The 24,890-nt window shown below is 55.2% G+C and overlaps 2 protein-coding genes across 9 annotated transcripts; both read right to left on the bottom strand.

Annotated features, from left to right (window-relative positions):
• Positions 1 to 5,824: 5,824 nt before the first annotated feature.
• LOC123027811 (RLA class I histocompatibility antigen, alpha chain 11/11-like) lies at positions 5,825 to 11,692 on the bottom strand. Its single transcript, XM_044439046.1, has 10 exons — positions 11,422 to 11,692; positions 10,793 to 11,068; positions 9,225 to 9,509; positions 8,554 to 8,649; positions 8,253 to 8,285; positions 6,873 to 6,905; positions 6,719 to 6,751; positions 6,508 to 6,597; positions 6,072 to 6,226; positions 5,825 to 5,968 (listed from the first exon to the last, which is right to left on the bottom strand). The coding sequence occupies exons 1-10, from the start codon at positions 11,543 to 11,545 to the stop codon at positions 5,825 to 5,827; spliced, it is 1,269 nt and encodes a 422-aa protein (XP_044294981.1). The 5' UTR covers positions 11,546 to 11,692.
• Positions 11,693 to 15,699: 4,007 nt separating this feature from the next.
• LOC123027812 (gastrula zinc finger protein XlCGF7.1-like) lies at positions 15,700 to 24,652 on the bottom strand. 8 transcript variants are annotated; one of them, XM_044439047.1, is made up of 4 exons: positions 24,545 to 24,601; positions 23,744 to 24,050; positions 22,096 to 22,223; positions 15,700 to 18,616 (listed from the first exon to the last, which is right to left on the bottom strand). In XM_044439047.1, the coding sequence occupies exons 3-4, from the start codon at positions 22,127 to 22,129 to the stop codon at positions 17,787 to 17,789; spliced, it is 864 nt and encodes a 287-aa protein (XP_044294982.1). In that variant the 5' UTR covers positions 22,130 to 22,223; positions 23,744 to 24,050; positions 24,545 to 24,601; the 3' UTR covers positions 15,700 to 17,786. The 8 variants fall into 8 exon arrangements, with proteins under 8 accessions (XP_044294982.1, XP_044294983.1, XP_044294985.1 ...); XM_044439048.1 differs by having other exon boundaries at positions 22,096 to 22,220; XM_044439050.1 differs by having other exon boundaries at positions 23,907 to 24,050.
• Positions 24,653 to 24,890: the final 238 nt, after the last annotated feature.

The following is a 24,890-nucleotide window of genomic DNA, read 5'->3' as shown; positions in this document are numbered from 1 at the left end:
TGAAGCCATCCCTGCCCCTTCCCACAAGACTCTCCTCTGCCTTCTGCCCCACGCACTCCAGGGAAGGAGGTTGCAAAGATGGCCCCCCACCCAAACTCAAGGAGCCATTTACTCCCTCAGCCAGGAGGGGAGCAGCTCTCTTCTCACCGGCAAGTGAACTACGATGCCCCATCCCTGCCCCACAGGGAGGGACCCCCTGGATAGCCCCGGCACACGGTCCTAGAGGGGGCCCTGCTGCCCCTCCAAAAACACAGAATCCATTGCTTGAGCTGGGAAATTTTTCACACGCAAACATCCCAGGAGAACCAATAAGGGACATGCGTGTCGGATGGAACCAGCCATCCCTGATGGGACCCAATGAACCCACAAGTGTCTTCTTGGAGGGCAATATGTGATTTTGTCCCCTGGCAAGAACCTTCCTCAGCCCCACATCAGCACTGCCCTTTATTTCTGGGGCAACCCCCCTCCCCCCGGTGTCTTTGGGGCCAGAAGCAGCAGCTACAGATCCACCTGAAGGATGCATCCGTGATAGTCTTGGTTTGTCATTGCCCTCTCTGGCCTGAGAGGACTCGTTTTAGGGTCTCCCTCTTTGGGATAAATGCCCCCCCCCATCCAGTGTTGCAATCCAGGCAGGACTCCTTTGCCTTGTGACTCGCTCAGCAAGGGCTGCCCTTGTGTCCCGCAGGGGACCATCTAAGAACTACAAAGGCCACGGGACCGACTTCTCTTGAGCCGGTTCAGCCCATCCGGCTGGAGCTCCCCTGCAGCGCCAGAGGCAGCCGAGTGCTCAGACTTCCCCCCTCCCTCCTCTTCCTGCTTCCTCAAGGACAGACCCACAGAGGGGCACTTAGGGTCGCGCCACATGCCCATTTTGCGGAGACAGCTCTGGGGACAGACAAGCGGTGAGGCCTGGGCACCAATCCTGCTGGAAAGGGCAGCCCTGGATGCCGAGAGGCTGCAGGAGGAGGCGACTGCCTGATCTCTCTCTCTCTCTCTCTGAGGGAAGAGTGGGCACCCAGATGACTGGACTTCTTTCAGTCCAGGCCTAACATTGAATTCCTCTGCAGCTTCCACCCCTCAATGGCCCTCCTAAGCCTCCATTTCCCTCCCTGCCCCATTTTGGAAAAATTATGGCAAAGGGAGGAAACACTCACCTACGGCTGTCAAATAGTCCTCTCGAAGTCTCCCTGCAAAAGCACAGAGGCACGGACCCGAACACATCACACGGTCCTGTGGAGCAGCCATCCCTTTGCGCCCCACAAGACGGTCCCCTGCCTCCTCCCTCACACGCTCCAGGGGAGGAGGCCCCAACGCTCCCCACAGAACTGCCAGGATGGAGCTCTCACGGGGGGCCAAACAGTTTCCCAGGGGCAGCCCCAGAGAGGCAGCTGTTCCCCCTCGCGTAACACGGGGCCAGGCCCTGTGCTGCCTCCATGGACAGGCCAAGCAGCCAGGAAGGGGCTGCAGTGAAGGACAGGCCAAGGGACCCTTCCTGGCCACCAGCACCCTCACACCCAGGACTCCAGGAGCCATTCATGCTCCGCAGCTGCAGTGGGCACTGACTGCTGGGATCGTGGCCGCCCCACCCAAGGCACGGGGGACACTTTTAGCATCTCAGCCAGGAGGGGAGAAGTCCTCTCCTCATGAGCAGGTGGCCTCAGACACAGGGAGCACCACGTCACCCCTGTACACAGGAGGACCTTCCTGGGCATCGAAAACCATTGGAAAGCGACCTCCACATCTCTGGCCCCACCAAAGGAGCACCGAGAACTTCCAGATGGAAAGACAGCTAGAAAAGCCGTGAAAAGGAAGGGAGTGAGGTGCAGGGCCAGGGAGCCCAGGAAGGAAGGCAGGAAAGGGGGTGTTCGCTTCTGTGCAAGAGACAAGGCGAAGCTCCTCCCCACCTGGCCAGCAGCGGCCTGCCTGTTGGGGTCTCGTTAGGGCGAACAGCACAGAGGGTTGTCCCAGGAGGAGTCACTGGGCATCTTCGATCCAAGCGGTCCATTCAGAACGTCCACAAGGTGAACTCGGTGGCATCCTGACCCCGACCCAGACACGGACCCCCCGCCTCGAGCTCTGGGGCCAGGAGCAGCTGTCCCCACACCTGAAGGAGGGACCTGTGCTGCTTCGTGCCTGCAATTGCCATCCATTTCCTGGGAGGACTCCTATAAGTGTCTCCATCTTTGGGAAACAAGGACCCCCAGGCGATGTAATTCGGGCAGGACGCCTTTGCCTGCTGACTCGCTCAGCAAGGGCTGCCCTTGTGTCCTGCAGGAGATTGTCTAAGAACAGCAAACACCACAGAACCAACTTCCCCTCGGCCATATTCTGGGAGTTCAGCCCTCCTGGCCAGACCTCCCCTACAGCACCAAAGGCGGCCAAATGCTCAGACTCAGAGGGGGACGTGCAGCCCCTTCCCCATCCCCTCAGCCCCTCTTTCTGCTTGGCCGAGGAACGGACCCAGAGAGGGGCACTTGGAGTCACACTGCGTGCCCATTTTGAGTTGCAGCTCAGTTGACAGGCTAGCGGCCAGGCCTGGGCACCAATCCTGCTGGAAAGGGCAGCCCTGGATGCCGAGAAGCTGGAGGAGGAGGCGACTGCCTGTTTTTCCTCTCTCTCTCTCGGAGGGAAGAGTGGGCACCCAGATGACTGGACTTCTTTCTGTCCGGGCCTAACATTGAATTCCTCTCCAGCTTCCACCCCTCAATGGCCCTCCTAAGCCTCCATTTCCCTCCCTGCCCCATTTTGGAAAAATTATGAAAAAGGGAGGAAACACTCACTTACGGCTGTACCATAGTCATCTGCAAGTCTCCCTGCAAAAGCACAGACAGAGGCACGGACCCAAACAGATCACACGGTCCTGTGGAGCAGCCATCCCTTTGCGCCCCACAAGACGGTCCCCTGCCTCCTCCCTCACATGCTCCAGGGGAGGAGGCCCCAAAGCTCCCCACAGAACTGCCAGGATGAAGCTCTCACGGGGGGCCAAACCGTTTCCCGGGGCAGCCCCAGAGAGGCAGCTGTTCCCCCTCGCGTAACACGGGGCCAGGCCCCGTGCTGCCTCCACAGACAGGCCAAGCAGCCAGGAAGGGGCTGCAGTGAAGGACAGGCCAAGGGACCCTTCCTGGCCACCAGCCCCCCCATGCCCAGGACTCCAGGAGCCATTCATGCTCCGCAGCTGCAGTGGGCACTGACTGCTGGGATCGTGGCCCCCCCACCCAAGGAACAGGGGACACTTTTAGCATCTCAGCCAGGAGGGGAGAAGTCCTCTCCTCATGAGCAGGTGGCCTCAGACACGGGGAGCACCACGTCACCCCTGTACACGGGAGGACCTTCCCGGGCATCGAAAACCATTGGAAAGCGACCTCCACATCTCTGGCCCCACCAAAGGGGCACCGAGAACTTCCAGATGGAAAGACAGCTAGAAAAGCCATGGAAAGGGAGGGAGTGAGGGGCAGGGGCAGGGAGGCCAGGTAGGAAGGCAGGAAAGGGGGTGTTTGCTTCTGTGCAAGAGACGAGGCGAAGCTCCTCCCCACCTGGCCAGCAGCGGCCTGCCTGTTGGGGTCCCATTAGGGCGAACAGCACAAAAGGTTGTCCCAGGAAGAGTCCCTGGGCATCTTCGATTCAAACGGTCCATTCAGAACGTCCACAAGGTGAACTCGGCAGCATCCTGACCCCGACCCAGACCTGGACACGGACCCCCCGCCTCGAGCTCTTTCAGAGGGAAAAGGGTGCATCCAGATAACCGGACTGTCTTCCATCGAGACAAAAACCCAGAATTCTTGACCGGCTTCCCCCACCCCTCAGCGGACGGGCCTAGGCCTCCATTTCCCACCCTGGGGAGGCCTGCCCTGTGCTGGAGAAAATGCAGGGAAAGGAGGAAACACTCACTTTTGGCTGCCCGGCAGTCACCTTCAAGCTTCCCTGCAAAAGCACAGACAGAGGCACGGACCCGATCAGATCACACGGTCCCACGAAGCCATCCCACCCCCCACCCCCAGGACTCTGCTCTCCCTTCTCTCTCCCTCTCCAGGAAGGAAGGCCGAACGCTTCCCACAGAACTGCATTCATGGAGCTCCCACAGGGGGGCCAAACAGTTTCCCAGGGCACCCCCAGAAAGGCAGATGTTCCCCCTCGCGTGACATGGGGCCAGGCCCCGCGCTGCCTCCACGGACAGGCCAAGCAGCCAGGAAGGGGCTCAATCGGGGACAGGCCAAGGGACCCTTCCTGGCCACCAGCCCCTCCATGCCCAGGACTCCGGGAGCCAATTATGCTCCGCAGATGCAGTGGGCAAGACTGCGGGGAGGGCAGCCCCCCACCCAGGACTCTGGGGACCCTTTGAGCCTCCCAGCCAGGAGGGCGGCAGCTCTCTTCCCACAAGCAGGTGAACCAAGACACGGGAAACACCCTTTGGCCCCTGCACAGGCAAGGACCTTCCTGGGCACTGAATACCATTGGAAAGCGACCTCCACATCTCTGGCCCCACCAAAGGAGCACTGAGAACTGCCTGAGGGAGAAAACGCCTGAAAGAAAAGCCGCGGACAGGGAGGGAGGGAGGGAGGGTCAGGGGGGCACCGAGCTGGGGAAGGAGAGCAGGGAAGGGTCCTCTTGATTCTGTGTGTAAGAGGAGAAGCTTCCCCCCACAGAACACCAGCGGGGGGCCCTTGGTGCTGTTACGGGAAAGGGCCCGAAGCCTCATCACGGGAGGAGCCCGTCTTGGATGGGCATCTTGGACCCAGGCAGCCCATCCTGAGGACCCCCAAGGAACCTTCTCCCCGATCTCGAAGGGCAACGTGGAGACATCCTGGCCGGCCAGCCCCTCACCCTTCCTTGCACTGCCCTGCCGTACCTCCCTTGGGACCCCCCCTCTGGCTCAGGGTCCAGGAGCAGCCCCCCTTCTGCTCAAGCGGGGGCCCCTTTCTCTGCCCTCCTTCCTGGCTGGGGTCCTTGCTAGCTCTGCTTGATGGTGCAGCGGCCCGGCCTGCAGGCCAAGTCGCCTGGACGGGGCAGCCCAGGCCACTGGAATGCGCCAATGCTGAGGCGACCCTGGGCTCCCCCTCAGGGGGCCGGATCTCCAGCACCCAAAGCCCGGAATTCCTTCCCGACTCCCTACCAACCCTCACCAACTCCCCCCCCGTCCCCATTTCCTGGCCTAGGGAGGCCTGCCCTGTGTTGGCGTGAACATGTGGAGAGGGGCAATAGTCACTTTTTGGGGCTCTGAGGGGAAGTCCAAGCAAAAGCACAAGTGAGGCCCAACTCGAGTCAGAGATCCACCAGTCTCACCACCTGCAGCCACGAAGCCTCCAAGCTTCCTTCCCCCAGACGTTTCCCCCCTCCACACACCTCCCTCCGGAGAAGGGAAGCCAACGCTCCCTGCAGAACTGAGGTGGTGCAGGGACCTCAAACGGCGGCAGGCACCGTCTCCCAGCCCCAGAGCTCCCCACACAGCTGCAGGGGGGGAGCTCCCCTGGAGAGCCAGGCACATGCTCCCAGAGGTGGCCCTGCTGCCCCTAGAAAAAGGCAGAATCCGTTGAGACCCAAACAGGGACGTGCATCTCGGATCGAACTGGCCAACCCCAAAGGGACCGGAGGAACCCGCAGGAGTCAGTCAATTTGCCCAGCAGCGAGCATCTCCCTTGGCCCCGGATCAGACCTGCCCTATACTTCTGGGGCAGCCAAATGCTCGGACTCGGCCCTTCCACCCCGTAAACCTGCCTGTTCTCACTCCCCAGGCACCTGCTGGACATGGTTCCAGGGCCAGGGGGGGCTCTGCGGAAGCCCCTCCAGGGAGGACGGGCTCCCTGCCCGAGACCCACGGCTCTTCGGGTCATTTGCCTCCCTCTGGGCCTTCCCGGTGTTTTCCCATGAGCAGCAGCCTGCCGCTCGGAGGGGGCCCGTTATTCCGGCAGGGGCAGAGCAGGCCCAGGGGCACGATTCTCTCCTGCAGCGCTGCATTGAGGAGGGAGGTCGCCTGGGGAGGGGGCACAGCGGGCCGCCGTGTCTTCACCCCCTCCTGCCACGATCCTCTCCACCCCCCAACCCCACCTGCACCCCCAGTCCTTGCCCACCCCCACCTGCACCCCCTCTTGCCCCTCCCACCACCTCCATCCCCACACAGAGGACGCCTGCCCCGTGTTTGCAGAAAGACACAAGGAGGGAGACAACACGCACCTTTGGCTTCTTCGGAACTCTCTTGAAGGATCTCTGCAAAGGGACAAAGAGGCAGCGCTTCAAGTCAGGGGTCCTCCACCTCCCCCTGCAGCCCCAACGCCCCCTCCTCGCTCCCCACCACGCACTTCTCCAGCCACTCCCTCCCTTGCTCGAGGGACGGAGGCCCCAAAACTCCCCCACGGAGGCCGGGCACGTGCCCAGAGTTTCCGCCCCATGGACAGGGACCCACAGAATGGGGGCTCCTTTGACTCAGCCAGCCAAGAGGGGGGCTGTCTGGGCCAGGAGAGGGGCCTGCTTTATAACAAACTGGCCCTCCTTGCCCGCCCCCCCGTTTCCTGCCGAAGGGCGGCCAGCCTGGCGGTGGAGCTGGCATGCGACCAGGGAGGCGACACTCACCTCTTGCTTCTTCATAACCCTCTTGAAGACGCTCTGCAAGGAGACAAGCACAGGTACCGCCATCCGAAGCCCGACCACGGGTTCAGGGGCCCCACAAACCCGGGGCGTTTTCCCTGCGTGGGAGCAAACAAGCGAGCAGGGAGGCGACACTCACCTCTTACTTCTTCATAAAACTCTTGAAGACGCTCTGCAAAGAGACAAGCACAGGTACCGCCATCCGAGGCCCGACCACGGGTTCAGGGGCCCAACAAACCCGGGGCGTTTGCCCTGCGTGGGAGCAAACAAGCGAGCAGGGAGGCAACACTCACGTTTTGTGGCTCTGTAGCTGCCTTGAATTTTCTCTGCAAACACACAAACGCAGCACAGCTCCGCGTCAGAGGTCCCCCGGTCCCACACCCAGGCTCCCCGCAGACGCCTCTCCGGACGCCCCCCAGGGAAGGTGGCCCCAGCACTCTGCTCGCAAGGGCAGCGATGGGGCCCCCAGGGAGGCCAGAGCAGCTCCCCAGAGGCAGCAAAAGAGATGAGGATTCCCCTGATCCGACGCCAGCCCCGAATATAACGGCCCCCTTCGCTTGTGGGGCATCGAGAAGGGGCTGCAGCCGGGGGCAGGCCGGAGGGCAGGAGGAGAGCCATTGTGCCGTTCTGAGGCAGAGCCGGGGCTCCTGGCCAGAGACCGGAACAGCAGCCCTGGCGGCTGCGGGACCGGGCCCTCCACCAATTCCAGCCACATGGGCTGCTATGAGCACCACCTGGGGGCCCCGAGGGAAGGGCTGTAGCAGAACCGGCTCTTCTGTCCAGAAGCTGCCTCAGCAGCAAAGGGTCTTTGGCGCTGCTGGAGCCCCCTGCTCCCGCTGGCGCCTCTCTCTGGAATCACTGCCGGTTGCCTCGCTCCTGCCTCTGCTCCTGGGCCCTGCCCGGCTTCCCCTGCTCCAGCTTCCGCTCCAGTCCCAGGTTTCTGCTTCTCCTCAGCTTGTCCCTCTGGCTTCTGACTCCTGACTGGCATTGACTGCTCTGCTCCATTCGGATTGGCCTGCCTTGCACCTCCGTTGCCCACCTTGACCCCCGGACCGACGGACTACGATTTGGGATGGGCCTGCATGTTGTGCCAGTTGCCTGGGTCCTGTTGCCCTGACCTGACACCCCACCGCCCATGTTCCGGACGCTGGCAGCCGTCTCCTGCGATTGCCGGCTCTCTGCCCAAGAGCAGGAGCCGCTCAGACCTCCTCCATCAGGTGTGCTCACGCGCACATGAACGATACCCGTGCATGCAAGGATTTCCCCGAGGGCAGAGTGGTTTTTAGACAGCAGTTCTGCAAATGCTCTGACAGAGGTGGGCACACAAACACACCCGTTAGTCCTCCGAGGTGCGTGTTTCCTGCCACTGGGAGAGCGGGAGACACACACAAGCACACACACGCTCTTGGGGTCTCATGGTGTGTCTGGTGGATCTCGGCAGAGACGCAGCCGGGCCGGGGCCCCAGGACCCCTAGACGGGAAGAGCTCCCTTTGACTCACTGGCAGGCTGGGCGCTTCCCTCTCGGCTCTCTGGGCGGCTGCATCACTGGGCTGAGCCAGAGCCCCTCCTCTGCCTCCCTCCACCCCTCAGCGGATCCTCCCAGGGCCCCGTTTGCACCCGAGAGGGGCCTGCCCGGCCTTGGAGAGACCCAGCAAAAGGGGGACACACTCACCCGATGCTGGTCCGTAGGCACCTCGAAGCGCCTCTGCGGAAACACAAGCACGGCCACAGCTCCAGGTCAGGGACCGTCCCGTCTCATCCTCCGCAGCCACAAAACCGCCCCCTTGTTGCCCTCCAGACGTTTCTCCAGGCTCCCTGACAGGAGAACCTCCCCCAGCCCCAAAACGGGCCAGACCAATCCCAGGCGGCCACACTGCAACAACACGTCACACGAAAGGGGCCACGGCAGCTTCCACAGGGTGAAGCAGCCCAACCACTCCTCGCCACCAAAAATACCCCCTCATTTTACTTACTGAGGGATAACACAGCAACCACTATTCCCAGGAGCACTGCGAGGACCCCTATGGTGGGCCAGATAAGGCGGCCGAGGTTGTACGTTGGAAGGGACTCTGGGGAATAGCAAAGGAAACCAAGTTTTGAAAGTCTGCTTCATGCAATGAGTGACAGGATGAGGACCCGGCCAATCCTCAGAATTTGGAGAGGCAAAACAAATTGGGGGGGGGGGGGGAGACACAGACAAGCCCCCACCCTCCATCTCGGGTTCAGGGTTGCCTGGGTCCTTCCTGAGCTCTGGCGGGGAGGTGAGGGGTCCTCACTCAAAGGGGAAGTTGGAAGACCAAGATCACACATGCTGGGATTTGCTGGACGCATCTGCAAAGAATGCATCAAGCTTGTGCAGCCGTGGCACCTCAGCTCGGGCAGAGCGGGCCGTCAGCTTCGGCCTGCGGCACAGAGCTCCACCTGAGGGCCCACGAGGCAGGACTCGGTTGCCTCAGGTGGGTAAAGCAGTGTTGATACGCACATCAGTGAGCCGTCCCCAGATGACGCCAACCAGGGATCACGGGTGCAGCGCAGGGTTCTCACAGTTTGGCCCACATCTCCCTCAGGGGAAAATTCACCTCCCAGGATCCTCTTCTCCAAGGAAGGAGCCCCCCCCCCCCGGCCCACCTCTGCAGTCCCTCACCAGGCTCCTCCCAGGCTAGTTCCACCGGAGTCTGCAAGGCGTCATGCTCCACGCGACACAGGAAGCACTCCCTGTCCCAGGGGTCGAGTCTGACACTGAGCCAGGCATAGAAAGTCCCATCTGAGTTCGGGGCCAGGACCCCATGGGAGGCGTCCTGCAGCCAGACCTCCCCGTCCCTGGTCCAGGCCATGTCGATCTCTCGGGGGTAGAAGCCGTGGTCCCGGCAGATGAGGGTCTCCGTGTCGTCCTGGCCTGCCCTTCCGGCCACCGTCACTTTTGGGGGCTCTGCAGAAAGAGCATCCCTTGGATGAACGCAGAACCTCTCCAGCGCCTGGCAGGGGGGCGGCCTCTCCTGGGCACCAAGGAATCCCCCCAGAGGACATCTGGCCCACAACGAAAGCTTCAACAATTTGGACTTCCTGGACCCCCAAAGGTCCAAGGAAGGGGTTCCACCATCCACCGTTGGCAACTTGGTGAGCTTTGAAAATACCCACTAGCTTGGGGCGTGTATTGCAAAGTCTTAGAAATCGTCCTGCTTCAGATCAGTCCAAACTGAAGGCCACAGACTGAACCTGAAAGGAGACTAATTCTGGCAATTCCCCTCGAGGGGCGGATGCCCGATTTGCTCCTCCTCAGTTTTCTGGAGTCGTCTCCCACCACTTCCTTGCTTAGCCCCTTTTTTGTGCCTTATGAACTCTGACATGAGCTTTGGCAATCGAGGCAAATGCAAGACGTCCCCCTTCTCTCCTCCGATGCAGATCTGGCTGGAGGAGGGACAGTCAAAGGATCACCAAGAGGCCAAGCCAGACATTCAGGAAGTGGGAAAGCAGGAAAAAAGGGGTTTTTTGCTTTCTTCCATTACTTTTAGTTGTAAAGAAAAAGGTGGTGCTCCTGAAGGGGCATTCTGAACATGCTCAGAGGCACCCTGTTCTCCAACGGACCTTTAAAAATTTACTTCCATGGAAAAGGAAATGGTGTTTTCATGCATTTGGTGTGAAATCCTGATTATCAAGAATAGCCAGAGCAAAGCATGGCAGCCCTGCCCAACCTCAACACCAAACTGCGTGTCCTCTCCATCTGGGTGCTCCCACCCCTCCAGAAAAACCAGGCGCCTCCATTTGGGCCTCTCCTCCCGCCATCTGCAATCGTCCTCTCTCTCTCTGCCCCAGATGAGCAAGTTGTGGGGTGTGTGGCTGGAAAGGGAACCAGTGGGGGGGTGGGGGTGGGGTCACTGGAGCACAGCAGGTCAGGGCTGCCTGAACTGGTCCAGGCCAAAAAAGCCTCAGCAGGCAAATCCTTAGCTTGTGTCTCTCCAGTTAGTTCTCTAGCAGGGCAAAAGTGGGAGGTGGGAAGCTGCAGGCCCAGGCAGAGCAGGGACTCAGTTTCTCCGTGCTCACAAAGTAGGAAAATAGGAGGAGAAGGAACAATCAGCATCATCATCAGGAAAAAAGTAGAGGCAGGCGAGGATGAAAGCTGGGCTGATTCCTGGAATATACTTCTATTTGCTGGGGGTGGGGGAATATGAGGAATTCCTGCCCCAAAAGTTTGCATTTCCCCCTCGGTCTCACCTCTCCTTCCCAGTCCCTCCTCGCCATGATCCAGCCTGGCCTGGGACCACTCTGCGCAGGTCTTCTCCACGTAGGCCCGGAAGCGCTGGGTGATGCTGGGGTTTGCCTCCCAGCTCCTCTTCATTTTTTGGGCCATGGCATCAGCTGCCGTCCAGGTGAGGGTCTCCACCTCGAGGCTGAGGTAGGTGCTCCCGTCGTAGCCGAACCGCAAGTACCGCCCTCTTGGCCTATCCAGGCCCACCTCGCAGCCGGCCATCATCTGCCAGGTGTGCAATCCTGAAAGATGCCCCCAGGAGTCAGGGGGACATCAGAGCACAGCCCCCCCGCCCCTCCCACCCCCCCCTGTCCAGCCCCACCCGCCCCAGGCAAGCGCTCTTTCTGCGGCCTCGGAGAGCGTGTGGCTGTCCAAGCACATGGAGACCCTCATGCTTTGAGTGCGGAAGAGATGGGTAACCGCTGTGCCTCCTCATCCCCCCCTCCCGGGACCCTGACCAGCGCCTCGATCCTGAGCTGGTGCTCAGCTCTTGCCCGGGTCCGACGGCCACAGCTGCCTCCCTGTCCCGGGTAAGAGCCGGCTGCAGCTGAGCCTGGACTGCCGTACGTGGCTGGCCAGGCGGCCCTCCGCTCACCTGCGCTCTGGTTGTGGGTGGCCTGCACAGCCCTCAGCCCAGCTGTGAAGTCGGCCTCATCCCACTGCAGCATCTCCTCATACTTGCGCTGGTACTCAGGATGCACTTCCAGCAACTTCTCCATCCACTTGGCCTAATTCCAGACCTTCCCCGTGTCGCTGTCGTAGCGAGCGATGGGCAGGTCGCCCACATACGCCGCAGCCGTGAACTGGGGCAGCCCCAGGCCAGGCTCAGACACAGCCGTGTAGGTTGTGCGGAAGACGCTGCGGGGGGAGCCTGGGAGGGGAGAGAGCGGAGCCAGTGATGGGGACCCACAGCCTCAGGCGGCAGGGCCTCCACGGTCCACCCATCCTCCCGCAGCTCCCACAAGTGGAGAGAGAAGGGGATTGATTGGAGCAGGTCCCCCAAGGTTGCACCCTGGTGTGAAGAGCCCAAATTCTGCGGCGGTACAGAAATGAAAGTACAAATGCTAAGAGAAGAGAGGCTCAGAGGCAGACCGGGAAGGAGTGCTGGGAGCGGGAAAGCGGATGTGGGGACAGTGCAGGACGGGAGCAGAAGAAAGTCTTTGGAGAAAGAACGGGAGGGGGAGTTGGCAGAGGGGAGGAAGAGTGTGGGTGAAGGAGGGTTGAGGGAGCGGATCTTGACGCTGGGCGGGAGGGAGGGGGTGCAGGCAAGCCAGCCGCTTGGGCTCTGGAGGGCCTCTCTGACTGGGCACCCAAGAGCTGCCAGGCCACAGGGGAGCTTCATGTGTCATCCAGACCCCTCCATCAGCTTCTCGTTCTTCTTCTTGCAAATCCTTGAGACTTAACACGATTGCTTCCTGGTATTTATTTCTGCGTGCCAAGGAAATGCTTCATGGCGTTCAGATCTGCTTCTGGTGATCATGGCAGGGAGTCCGGCTCGTTCATCCTCTTCATCGCTTTTCCCTCCGTCCCCCCTTGAGTACTGTTCCTGTCGATTCTTTCCTGCCCCCCCCCCCCCCCCCCTCCCCCCTCCTCCTCCTCCTCCTCCTCCTCCTCCTCCTCCTCCTCCCCGCAATCCCAGGAAGGGCTTCGCAGCGGATGAGAACGGCGAGGGAGGGGCGCTGGGTTGAGTCCCGCTCCCGCCCGCGCTCCTCCGCCCGCCCGGCCACCCGAGCCTCGCCCGCCCCGGGACTCACCGGAGGCGCGGCCCGCCTGCAGGGGCAGCAGCAGCGGCAGCGGCGGCAGCAGCAGGAGTGGCCGCCGCGCCATCGCCAGCAACACGCACCCGCCGGGAGCCCCTCCGCGGGCCGGGTCGGCCGGGGCGAATACTCCCGGCGGGGAACCGGCGCTGCCCGCACGGCGGCCGCGGGGGCTGCCTGGACCCTCGGGACGAGAAGGGAGGACGAAAGTCGCTTTGCTCCCGCAATTCGCGCCCAGAGCCTCGCCCGAGGCCAGTCGCCCTGGGAGGTGCGTCCGGTCGAGGTGCGCCAGCTAAGGCGGCGGCCAAGAGCTTTCTCCTTCCGGCGACCGGCCCAGTTTTCCAACCTTCTCGGGAGACCTTCGGCATTGCAGGGACTCTGCGCATGCTCTTTCCCGTGTGTGCGCAGAGAGCACCCGCAGCAGCACGCGCAACTCTCCCGAAGACCCTCCCGGGGCATCTCGCCTCCTGTCCTCTAATCTGCCCTTGAGCTCTGCCTCCGGGGCGAGGAGGATCGGGGCTCCCGCAGGTGGGGCCCTTCCAGGCAGCGGGTGGATCTTGCTCTGTCTCCCCCGGGAAACTTCCCCACCCTGGGCTGAGGTAAAGCTGACAGTTTGTTAGTTTATTTTATTTGTATGCCACCCGACTAGCAAAAGGCTCTCTGGCCAGGCCACGTCGTGTGACTAAATAAACAAACAACCGTTACAACATGGCGCTATATAAAGCACACTTTGCCAATACATAAGCCTTGCCCACAGCTGCTTCAGGCCTGTGAGGAGAAAAAGGTGCGGCCTGGTGCCCACAAGGGGGGTCCCTGCCAGACCGCTCATTTATGGGCCCCGAGGGGGCTGATCCAGCTGCACTCTCGAAAATGGCCCTGATCCCAGATATGCAAAATTTCCCCTGCGAAAGCGCAGAGGCATGGATCCCATCATCCCCGCCACTGCCCACAAGACAAGGGAGACATTGAGTCACAGAGGGCCCCAGGGTCAAATGTGGGGGGGGGGCTGGGGAATAAGATAATGGGTGTTCTTGTGTTGCTTGTGTGTGTGTGTCCTCCTTGCCTTGACTGCTGGGATTTCAGGGGCTGAAGGTCCGGGGGCTTCTCAGGGGAGGGGGAATGGTGAGTCACCGCATTCCCTGGTTCAGAAGGTGCTCCAGGGGGCAGGAAGGGGGGGCGATTCACGCACCAGGCCTTGTCGCAAAAGATGAGCTCGGGCCAAGGCTGTCTGGACAGTGGGCTTGCCCTGATCTTTCTGCAGCTGGGGGGGGGGGCGCATGGCAGGGGAGGAGGGGCTGAAAAGCTCTGGACTTTGGGGGGCTCCTCGCCTCCTGCTGGATTCCAACCTGGCCGGAGGTGCATCTCCTAGACTAGCTCCAGAGCCCATCACTGTGGGGAGGCCTGAGTGGGGAATGGGGGGCAGGGCTGCTTTCTTGCTCCATCCCGGGAGCCCCACGGAGTCCAGGTGCCCAGGAGGGCGACACCAGGCAGCCTGCAAACTTTGGCCGGGCTGCTGCTCTTTTTGGCCATTCCCTCCTCTTTTCTGCCTCCCCACCCTCTGCCCCTTCCTCTTTACTTCAATTAATATTTATTTCAACCCAGTATGAATTTAAAAGCCAGATTTAACAAGCTACAATTCCTTACACAAAGTAACTTGCAAGACCTTTATGCAATTGACAGAATGCCCCAATATAAAAATAAACTAATTCAATGCCTTGTTGCACAGGGCAGTCTTAACCCTGGTCCCAAAAGGTATTAAAGCCAGCACCAGTTGGGCGTCAGCAAAGAGCCTGGTTTAGAGGCTGAACTGCTGTTTGTTCTCAGATGTTGCACCATCCCACTCAGGTGGCTGTCCAGTTTCTTTTGAACGTCTCCAGTGCGGGAGAGCCCCCCACCTCTCCGGGCAGCTGGTTCCACTGTCGCATTGCTCTGGCAGTGAGGAAGCTTTTCCTGATGGCCAGCCTGAATCTGGGTTGTCGCAACTTGAATTGAGTATTCTGTGTCCCACACTCTGGTATCAGCAAGAAGAGATCTTGACCTTCCTCTTTGTGACATCCTTTGAGGTACTTCTAGAGGGATATCCTGTCCCCCTCAGCCTTTTCTTCTCAAGGCTGAACATGCCCCATTCTCTCCGTCTCTCCTCACAGGGCAGTTTCCAAACCCTGGATCATTTTTGTCGCCCTCCTCTGGACCCTTTCTTGTTTTTCTGCCTCTTTCTTAAATCTTGCTGCCCAGAATTGGACACAGTATTCCAGGTGAGGTCTCACTAGTGAGGAGTATAGAGGAACTACTACTTCTCATGATTTAGAAGTAATACTCCTATTAGTGCATCCCAAAATAGCATTTGTCGATTTTGCCACTTCACCGCATTTTGGGCTCATACTTAGCCTAATATCCATAATTACTCTGAGATCTTTCTTTTTCAGTTCTGTTGAGCCACGTATTCCCCATCTTGTATCGATGCATCTGGTATCTTTTTCCGAGGTGGGGGACCTGGCACTTGTCCTTATTGAATCTCAATTTGTTGCTTTCAGCCCAGTGTTCAAGTTTATCAAGATCGCCCTGGATCTTCATTCTGTCTTCAAGAGCGTCTGCTATTCCACCCAGTTTTGTATCATTTGTGAATCTGATTATCTTTCCTTGTACTTCCTCATCTAAATCATTAATAAAGATGTTGAAGAGCACTGGGCCCAGGACTGAATGCTGCGGCACCCTGCTGGTTACCTCCATCAAATCTGAGGGTGTGCCATTGATGAGCACCCTTTGTGTCCGATTTAGAAGCCTATTCTGGATCCACCTAAGTTTTTCCTTCTAGTCCAGTTGTTGCTCATTTGCATATCGCCATGTGGCACTATGGCGAAAGCTTTGCTAAATGATCTAGGTAGATTATGTCCACAGCATTCCCTCTGTCCATTTGGGAGCTCACCCAGTCAAAAAATGAGATTAAATTAGTCTGACAGGATTTATTTTTGAAAAATCCATGTTGGCTTCTATTAATCACTGCATTTTCTTCAAGATTCTTGCAGATGGTTTTTTAAAAAATAATTTGCTCCAGAAAAATGAAAAATGTTCCCCTTCTACCAGGTGAACACACCAAGAGCAATGGATTCAGCAAAGACATTGTACTGACATTTAATTTATACCACTGACACAAAGGAGAAAGAATTTTTAAAACTTTCCTTGAGACATAAAACAAACATGAGTTCATACAGCACAAGAGCAGAACAACAGATTTTTAAAATTATTTGTTCCATTTACACTTACACTGGCTACAGTTCATTATACAGAAATTCTTAATGCATACACTGCTATCGACTTCAGTTCATTACATACAGTGTTACTGACTCGTTGCTTCATCACTCTGCTCCTCCCATTGAACTAGGTATTACTGCAATCATAAGCTATTAGAAATTGGAACCTGAGCTGGTGCAGTTGTGTTATCTGTACCAAAAAAAGCACAATTACATTACTTGTCTCTTTTCTTTTGTTCTTGCGACATCTCATATGCTAACTCACGTTTTTTGCAAGTGCTCCTTCCTGTACTATATTAACTTTCTCTCCTTATATTTAGACCTTTTGCATCTCCCCAACACTTGACTGTCAGTGTATTTGCCGCTATTAAAAGAAATCCAACTTCTCACATGTTTTATTTTGACCATCGATTTTTATCGAGTTGTGCCAACTCTGGTGTTTTGACTACTATTGTTTCCCTTATGGAAGGTGTTTCCTGAAAAATTTCCAGCTAGTGCCTTTGCTCAAATATGATAGAATGCCCAACTCCGTGATCAGAGACCCTACTCCGATTTCTGAGCTGGGAACTGCAGTTCCAGGCCCCTTCCCTGCCACTTGCTCTCCAAGCTTTTAAGCAGCCGCCAAAGGGCTGTTTTGGGGTAGTGAAGAGCCTTGGGCGGTGAGCATGCAGGGTATTCCAAGATCATGCCAGCCACCTTGGCTCCACCTCTGAAACCACACTGACAAACTGCCCAAAGTGTCTCTCTTGTAAAAAAGTGGAGCGGGGCATTGCCTTAGGTAACCACGAGGTTCAAAGTGCAGAGGAGCACATCCATTTCCTGGACCGTGCCCTTAATCTTAAATTCCACAAGTTCATGACTGCTGAGCCATGCCGTCTCCTGCTGTAACATGTCCCTCTCTAGGCATGCGTTTTTATCTAAATTTTCTCACGAGCCAACAAAACCATGAAACAAAGATATTTTAATCTACGGTACTTCTAACCATGGAACACTACTTCTACTGCATTTAACATTCATCAACACATCCTGACCCAGGGAGGAAGCGTCATTTCCTAACCAGCTATCGTACACTTGTGTTGGACTAAGACACCATCACCCCCAGCCCACACTATCCATAAACCTTCAGCAAAGCTGACTAGGGGAAATAATGGGAGTTGCAGTCTGACATGTCCAGAGATCACCAGAAAGGGAAAAAAATGACCCAGGGTAATATGTACATGTTATATCTCATTTCCTAGTTTTCTTAAGTTTATTGTTCATCTTATTCAACCCTGTTCATTTCAGTGCTACTTAGCTTTGATTTAGGGAATTGGTAACTTGGGACAACATTGAAAAAGGCTTATATGCTTCATCTGTGTCTGAGAGTTATGCTGTCTGTTCTGTACATGGTTTCCTCCTGGTATCCATTCTAATTTCTAATTTTATTAATTTAATTTTCAAGATTTATGGATCATTCTACAAGGTGAAACCTTGATGATAGCTCCCAACATGTTTAAAAACACTGGGTCATGTCCAACATCAGTCCTATGTAGAAGAGATGCTTCAAAATTAACGGTTCTTGTTGGATTAAAAGTGGATACAACCCATTGGGCTGGATCAAGTGCTAAGTGCATAAAAGGGGTGGATTTTGCATCAAGAGGGTTTGCCTGCTGCCAATTCCCCTACAAGTGTAACATCAATGATCGGGGGACTGTGCTGAATAGGATGAGGTGTGACCCAGGTGGCTCCCCAAAATCAGGAAGAAGCAACATCTGCTAATTGGGCAAAGATAATTGTGTATGAAGATTTCTGCTGTTGCTGAAGTTCTACGTGAATGCGGGAAAGTTCCTTCAGTGTGTGGACATGTTAATATTAGGTAAAATCCTGGCTCCTCTTTCCATACTCCATGCATCACAATGGTTTCTCCCCATGTGCTCTTTAACGGGAACTGAGGTCACTGCTCCCATGGAAGCTCATTCTACATTCCATACATTTACATAGTTTCTCTCTCGTGTGTGTTCTTTGACATATACTAGCGTAAGGCGCTGGCCCTGTCTTGTTTCACACTCTATGCACTTATAGGGTTGCTCCCCTGTGTAGTAACTTAGATGCGTTGTGAAGTGTTGACTCTGACTGAAGCTCTTTCCACACCCCACACAGATGTAGGATTCCTCCGTGTGGTTCCTCTGATGCCTGTGCAGGCTCCCATTACGACTGTAGCACTTCCCACACTCCGTACATTTATAGGGTTTTTCCCCCGTGTGGGTGGCTTGGTGTGTAGTTAGGATGGATTTCTGACCAAAGCTTTTCCCACATTCCAGACATTTATAGGGTTTCTCCCCCGTGTGGGTTCTCTGATGTCGTTTAAGGCTTCCACTGCGATTGAAGCTTATCCCGCACTGCATGCATTGATACGGCTTCTCTCCAGTGTGGGTTCGCAGATGTGCGGTAAGAGTTCCACTATCACTGAAGCTCTTCCCACACTCCGTGCATTTGTACGGCCTCTCCCCTGTGTGGATTACACTATGCCTACCAAAGTCTGATTTATATCTGCATATTTTCCCACAAACAGGACACTTTATCCCCTTCTTTCTTTGGTAATCTTCTTGCGGTGTTGTTAGCTGCTGGCTGTCATCGCTCTGCGAGGGAGAAGACTTCTTCTTCCCGTTCTTGGATTGGTTCCCCTTGACCTTCTTTGGCCTCCTTTGGTTTCCAAATTTCTCTTTTTCTACTTCATCCTTAGGGGTGTCCAATAAAACTTCAGAGGGCTTTGTCTCATTTTCATTGTCCTGCTCACCGCCTGCTTAGGAAAAACAAACAAAAGAAGTTGCTCTTAAGAACTCAAGGCAGAAACCAAGGAGGTCATCAGGGCAAAGCCCAATCAGCTGATTTATTCACACTTAAGACTCCCAAGATTCTTCCCTTTCTTCTTGTGTATTCCCTGGTGATCTGAAATCTTCATTATCATCTAGATGCAGTCCTGGACAATAACATGAGTTCTTTTCTGCGCTACTTCCCGCTTAACTTCACTAGGCAGGGATGTGTGTCTATATTTCCACCTCTAACACAACTGTGGCATTCATTTCCACAATTAACAAAGAGAAAGGAGGAAAAGTTAGAACTGCTGCACAGTTGCAGAAGGAGACCGAACAGGTGAGAGCGTGCTGCTCTGCGTTTCCTATTAATCTGGGCAGTCAGCACAGTAGAGTTGGATCCCCAGTGTTTTTGATCTGGGCATACTGCAGATGATACGCAGGCTGGTTTGCACAATCCCCACAGCCCAGCATGGGTTGTTTAAGCCGCAGTGGGCGGCAGTTACGCTGGTGGCTATTTTGGGCAGCGTTGCCACCATTTGCCGTATCATGAGAACAGGCACATTGGATCAGACCAAAGGTCCTTCCAATTTAGCATCCCGTTCACATAGTGGCCAACAACTCGTCCAACTTGTCGAGGATCCCTCAAGCAGGGTGGGCGCAGGCCCTCCTCCTGCCCAGCTCCTCAGCAACTGGCACAGGCAGGCAGGCCCCTCTGGGAAAGGAGGAGACACAGCCGGCAAGGCTAGTGGCCACTGATGGCCTCCTCCGCCTCCAGACTAGTAGCCACTGATGGCCTCCTCCACCTGCAGGAATGTGTCCAAACCTAAGCAGCCGTGGAGCCGGAGACATGCAGTCAGAGTACTGACTCTGCATCTGACTCCTAATAAATTAAATTAAAATTGTAATATAAATAATGTTAAAATTTCCTGTATCACAGATACTGATTTTTGGGGGTTTTCAGGATGTATTCAACTTCATATATTAGTGCAAGCGGCGGCCCATGAAAAAATCCACAATGCAGGAAGTGCTGACAAAGTTGGCTGTTTTTGAACACTTTTGTCGGGATCTGGGCCGCTCCAGGGCTCCCCCTGCTGGCCAAATGCCAGAATAACAGCTCTGATGGTGGCAGGATTACTCCCAGTCTCTGCTGCGACTGCCAGGGCCTTCATGAATGGCACTTGGGAGGCCTGGGAAAGAGCCGTTCAAGCCGTGGCTCTTCTGGGAGAACCTGCCTCAGCCACACTGGCTTCCAATGTGCTGAAGATCTCTGTGGCATCTGGATCCTGCCAGCGCCCGCTCCTGCTCCTGCTCCTAAGGTATCTCTTCCCTCATGCTATCTTCTTGTCTCCTGACCTCTGGCTTGTTTTGACTACGCTTGGCTAACTGCATCACGTTTTGCTTGCTTCCCTGTTTGCTCTGGATATTGACTTGGATTTGGCGGGTGACTGGACTTTGGTCCTACAGTTTACCAACTGTATTATCCTTGGACGTTGTAACTTCACTGTAACAACTTATGGGCCATATTATGTGAAACAATGTACAGTGGTACCTTGGCTGACGAACTTAATGCCTTCCAGGACTCTGGTCATGACCCAAATTGGTCATGAGCCAAGTCAAATTTCCCCATAAAGTTCAATGTAAATAAGGTTAATCCATTTTGTAACTATTTTTGTAAAATCACAAAAAGTTGAAGCAAAGTGACAAAGAACAACAAAGATCGTGGCCATCCCCGCCCCCCAGTGATCGTGGGGGAAGACGGGTGCGATCGTGGGCGTGCGGGGGGAGGCGGGCATGGGTGCGCTTGGGCAGGGAACACGGGTGCAATTGCGGCCATCTCCCCCCCTGCCAGCATGATCACGGCCATCTCCCCACTCGCAGGGAAAGCGGGCACGCTCACAATCATCACCCAATGCGGAGTGGCAAAATTCTTATGAAATTTCTGTTCACGACCCAATGGTCGTGAACTGAGGCATTCATGAGCCGAGGTACCACTGTATTATAGAAGATGATGATTGTAAAAAAAGCGTGTCTCAAAAATTAGTAGTTTTTGTGGTTCTGATAAAAATGCACCTGCAGGAGCATCACATTTATTTCCTTTCAAACAATATAGGAAATAAGTAGCACATTCCTATATTGATATATAAAAACAGGAGTCAGAGTCAAGGGTACCATAAACTGAGGAGCTGGGGTCAGAGTCGAAGGCTTTAGGTACCGAGTCCGCAGTCCTGGCAGCATGGCCTGCTGGAGGAGGAAACAGACTTGTACTAAACCTACAAGTGGCCATCAGTTATTGGAGGGTTGTTTCCCCCTCCAACAAGCCATCTTACCCGGATTCAGATGACACAACAGGCTGTGGTTTGAATACAGTTGCCCATGGATGTTGCGAGCCATTGAGGCTGAAGTAAGCCACACCGGGCTGAAGTTACTGCGCAAACCAGGTCACAGCGTTGTGGGTGCTTTCACAAAATGACTGCCACAAAACGATGCCCATTGTAGACATGGCCAATCACAAACTACCCATTTCCCAGAAGGCAAATTGGTAAGACTGAAAGAAAAGTGACTTGCCCAGGAACTGAACTACAAGGAAGAGGTGGAAAATGGATCCCGGTGCAGAAACCCTTTGAGCGCACACGCTTCTGCTCCACATCCATTTCCTCGTAGGTAAACTACCTACCTCGTAGGTAAACTCGTAGGTAAATTACCTCGTAGGTAAACTACAGCTGGCGAAGAGTGCAAAGCAGAAATCAGTGACTTGGCATTTGAGCCTCAGATCTGATTTGCCACCACAAAATGTGCATTTCACGGGAAGAAAAGTGGTGGTGCACAGAGAAATCCTGGTACAGGGAAAACAACCACCTATAGATGCATAAACCAAGCCTAACAGAGCACATGGAAGCAAGCAAAATGGATGCACAAGCCAAACGCCCTCCTGCTGCACGCAGCATATGCAAGACGCTCCCTTCACTCCCCACCGTCTCTTTCAACGCCACCTTTCAGCTTCTGTGCTTCCTTTTTTCTGGGTGGCTGGCCACACTTCATAACAAAACACCGGGCTGCAGTCACCCATTTTGATTTTCTAGAAATCCCACTGGGACCTAGGTAGGGACCAGGGCAACCTTCGAAATAAAGGTACCGCTGGAAATAGGCTTTTTGCTTGGACAAGCTAGACAAGTTTCTTTTTTATGGGTAGCGTAAAAAAAAATCAGGAAGAGCAGGACACCTGGGAGGCACCAATGGAGACATGCATGGGCACCGTATGAAAGATCCTGGGAATACCTGAATTATCTCCATTGTTCCATGAAATGGGACCAGGTAGTGGCAGGGAAGTGGATTTTGGCGAAACATTATGGAAAATTTTCCTTCTAGTATGTGCTGCTTCAGCAGAGGATGGGGCTGCCTCTGGAGCTGGGAGAACACCTGTTGGGTACCACTCTAATACCTATTAACTAAGATAGCGTGTCCTTACCCACTGAGGGCACACTGCCGTAATTTTCCAGCATAACTTCAGTGCACAGAGCTCTTCGGTCTGGATCCGGGAGATCCCACTTGCCGCTTGACAAAACACAGAGCCACCTCCTCAAAGCTCACCAGCTGCTACCAAAAGAAAACAAGATTCTCTGAATGGCCAGAGCGAAACTCCTTTGGCAGAGTCCTCTACAAGTTACACCAGATCGAAAGTGCTGGAACGGGACTTGGGGGAATCTGGGTTCCAGTTTCCACCTGGCCATGAAGCTCACTGGGCAATGTTGGGCTAGCGCAACCAACCCACAGGGCTTTTGTGATAATGAAAAGGAGAGGGAAAGGATTGTGTAAACCACTTTGGGTTTCTTGCATGAGCATACAAGGTGAGGTATGAATATAACAATAAATAAAAATAGATGAAGGGGAAGAAGGGGGAAAGCCAACTCAGACACCAGTTCTTAGTTACAGAATTCTTATAACCATCTAGAGTAGAAGCAAGAAAAGGACTGAAAGAGCGCTTATCTCTCTGCAAAGTTTTCTACTTTCTTAGAATATGATCTTATGCATATTTAGATTTTTTTTTATAAAAAAGGCCTACAAAACCCAGCATGCTGCAGTCAACATGGTGGTTTGAGCATGCTGGGAGTTGTAGGCCCTTGGGCTGCATTTTGCCCTTAGTCTCTGCTCTGTTGCTGCCCAGCCTGCATTCTCATCTGGTGGATAAACAGCAAAGCCATCCACAAGATCTTGATGTAATGCCAAGGTACTGTGGGTTAATTTTCCCACAGAGCTTCGTAGAGTGCACCAGCTGAATATGCAGATGGCCGCAGGGTGCCCGTCATGGAAACATGGTGCTATGCAGTATTTAAGACAGCAGACAACCCACAAATAACCCACAGCTTGTTTTAGGGTTATTTGAGGGTCCCCTGTCCCCTGAAACAACCCATGATGCTGGGTTCATGGGACAAGGCCAACCACAACAGACAATGGGGCCCGTGGGCACCAGGCACAATGCAGCCGCAGCCACCGCTCAGTTGAGCCACTGCAGGTTGTCTCATGCAAACCAGTTCCTTGAGTTTACATACCCAATGAGATTCCAGACAGACAGCTTTCACCCAAGAAATTATAGAATGATTTGAGAGAGAAACAAAAAAATCAAGCAAGAAAGGAAAACCACTCTCTGAATCACAAATTAATTTCATGAATACCCCCAGTATATACAACTACAGCCATGGAGACCTGAAAAGTGGGGGAAATGGATGTCTAACTTGGGAATGCACATTCACAGTTTATCTGGGGATTTTAGCACTTGGGAACGTTAGCAAGTTTTATTCAGTATTATACACACACAGAGACCCAATTGTCTGGCAAAATGAAAAAAAACACCCCTCTTTCTATTGTTGCTGTTCCTGTTATTATTTCTGTGTAGCGCAATGAAGTTCTCTAATACAGGCAGATTATAATTTACAGTTTCCTCATTTTTCCAAGGAGTTCAGGGTGGCAAGCATGGTTCTCCCTAACTGATCCTTACAACACCCCAGGAAGGTAGGCTGCACTGAAAAAGTAACTGGCCCAAAATTACCCAGTGAGCTTTGTAACTAAGTGAGAATTTGAACCTAGGGCTTTCCCACTTTGAAGCTTAACGCTCTCACCCAGCTTTCCCCAATCTGGTGCCCTCTGGATGTTTTGGCCTCACACTCTCATCAGCCCCATCACCATGGCCAATGTCAAGAAAGGCTGGGCATGGAAATCCAAGAGGTGGGGGAAGGCTGCGCATCTGGCCACTGAACTGCATATCCTCTCACATCGGTGCACCTTTCAGGGTTCTTGCAAAGGCTGCTCTGGTGCTGCACAATACAGTTTAGCAGTCCGTTCTGCAACTCGATTCTTAGGGGTGCCTTCCTTCATTTATGAGGGCTCCCTTCCGTCCCTCTCCTGCCACGGGGCGAGGCTGTTTCTCTGCAACAAGAGCTTAAATAAAACCCTTCATACGGTGCCCACCCAGCCACCCACGGGAAACCCACACGCAGGACACGAATGCGACACAGCCTCCCACCCAAGCATGCGAGCAGCGGCTGTGCAGAGGCCTGTTGCACTGATCCTGCAAGGAGCTTGCAGTCGTGAGGACTAGCTGCCATTAGTGGGTTGATCCTCCGTGAAACCTCCGCCAAAACACCCCCCGCCCTCAAACCCCGTGGGCTGATCTCCTAGGCGTGCCTCGGGCACAGCGACATCCACCAAAGATGCCGAGCGAGCAGGGTCGCCCCCCCCCCCCCCCCCCCAGCAGATCCTTCCTTCCCAACCCCGCGCCCTTACCCTGTCTCCTGCCCCCGTCAGCCGCCAGCCTCCCTCTCCGCCCAGCCCCCTCCGCAAACAGGAAAGGAGGCACAATCACTGTCCCCCACCATTTGCCGCTTCCTGCGTCTCTAGGAAAAAGAGCGTGGTGCTTTTACCCTTAGAATCCCAGAATAGCAGAGCTGGAAGGAGCCTGCAAGGCTACGGAGCCCAACTCCCTGCTCAGCGCAGGACTGCAAGTTAATGTGTCTCGACCGCCTCTCGCACACCACCAGCGCAGGAGAGCCCACCTCCTTCCCTTCCGGAAGTGCGGGCTGTATCCCCAAGCCCCACCACTGCCTGCCTCTCTAGGCATCACAGCTCAGTTCCCTTAACCCTTGGAGGAATGAATGTCAGAAGCGGCCCGCTGCTCACACGCCCATACAGGTGCTGGAGCAGACAAGGCTTCTCTGCCAGGCTCACGCAGCGGCCCGCTGCGCTCGGGTTCCTAGAGGGGCAGCGAGT

Source organism: Varanus komodoensis, unplaced genomic scaffold (genome assembly GCF_004798865.1).
Source record: "Varanus komodoensis strain SLA01 unplaced genomic scaffold, ASM479886v1 scaffold332, whole genome shotgun sequence".
NCBI classification, from domain to species: Eukaryota; Metazoa; Chordata; class Lepidosauria; order Squamata; family Varanidae; genus Varanus; species Varanus komodoensis.
This window is presented reverse-complemented; position numbering and strand designations above follow the sequence as displayed.

Bases quoted from the DNA above. Each gene is read 5' to 3' on its own strand.
- LOC123027811 (XM_044439046.1), bottom strand. From the start codon at position 11,545: ATGGAGAAGTTGCTGGAAGTGCATCCTGAGTACCAGCGCAAGTATGAG. The intron at 8,286-8,553 runs GTAAGTAAAATG...GTGTTTCCGCAG, and splicing joins GGTTGCTGTGTTATCCCTCA to AGGCGCTTCGAGGTGCCTAC. The intron at 6,598-6,718 runs GTGAGTGTCGCC...GTCTCCTTGCAG, and splicing joins GTTTTATGAAGAAGTAAGAG to AGCGTCTTCAAGAGGGTTAT.
- LOC123027812 (XM_044439052.1), bottom strand. From the start codon at position 22,129: ATGCTGGAAAATTACGGCAGTGTGCCCTCAGTGG. The intron at 18,617-22,095 runs GTAAGGACACGC...GTTTTTCCTAAG, and splicing joins CGGCAGTGTGCCCTCAGTGG to CAGGCGGTGAGCAGGACAAT.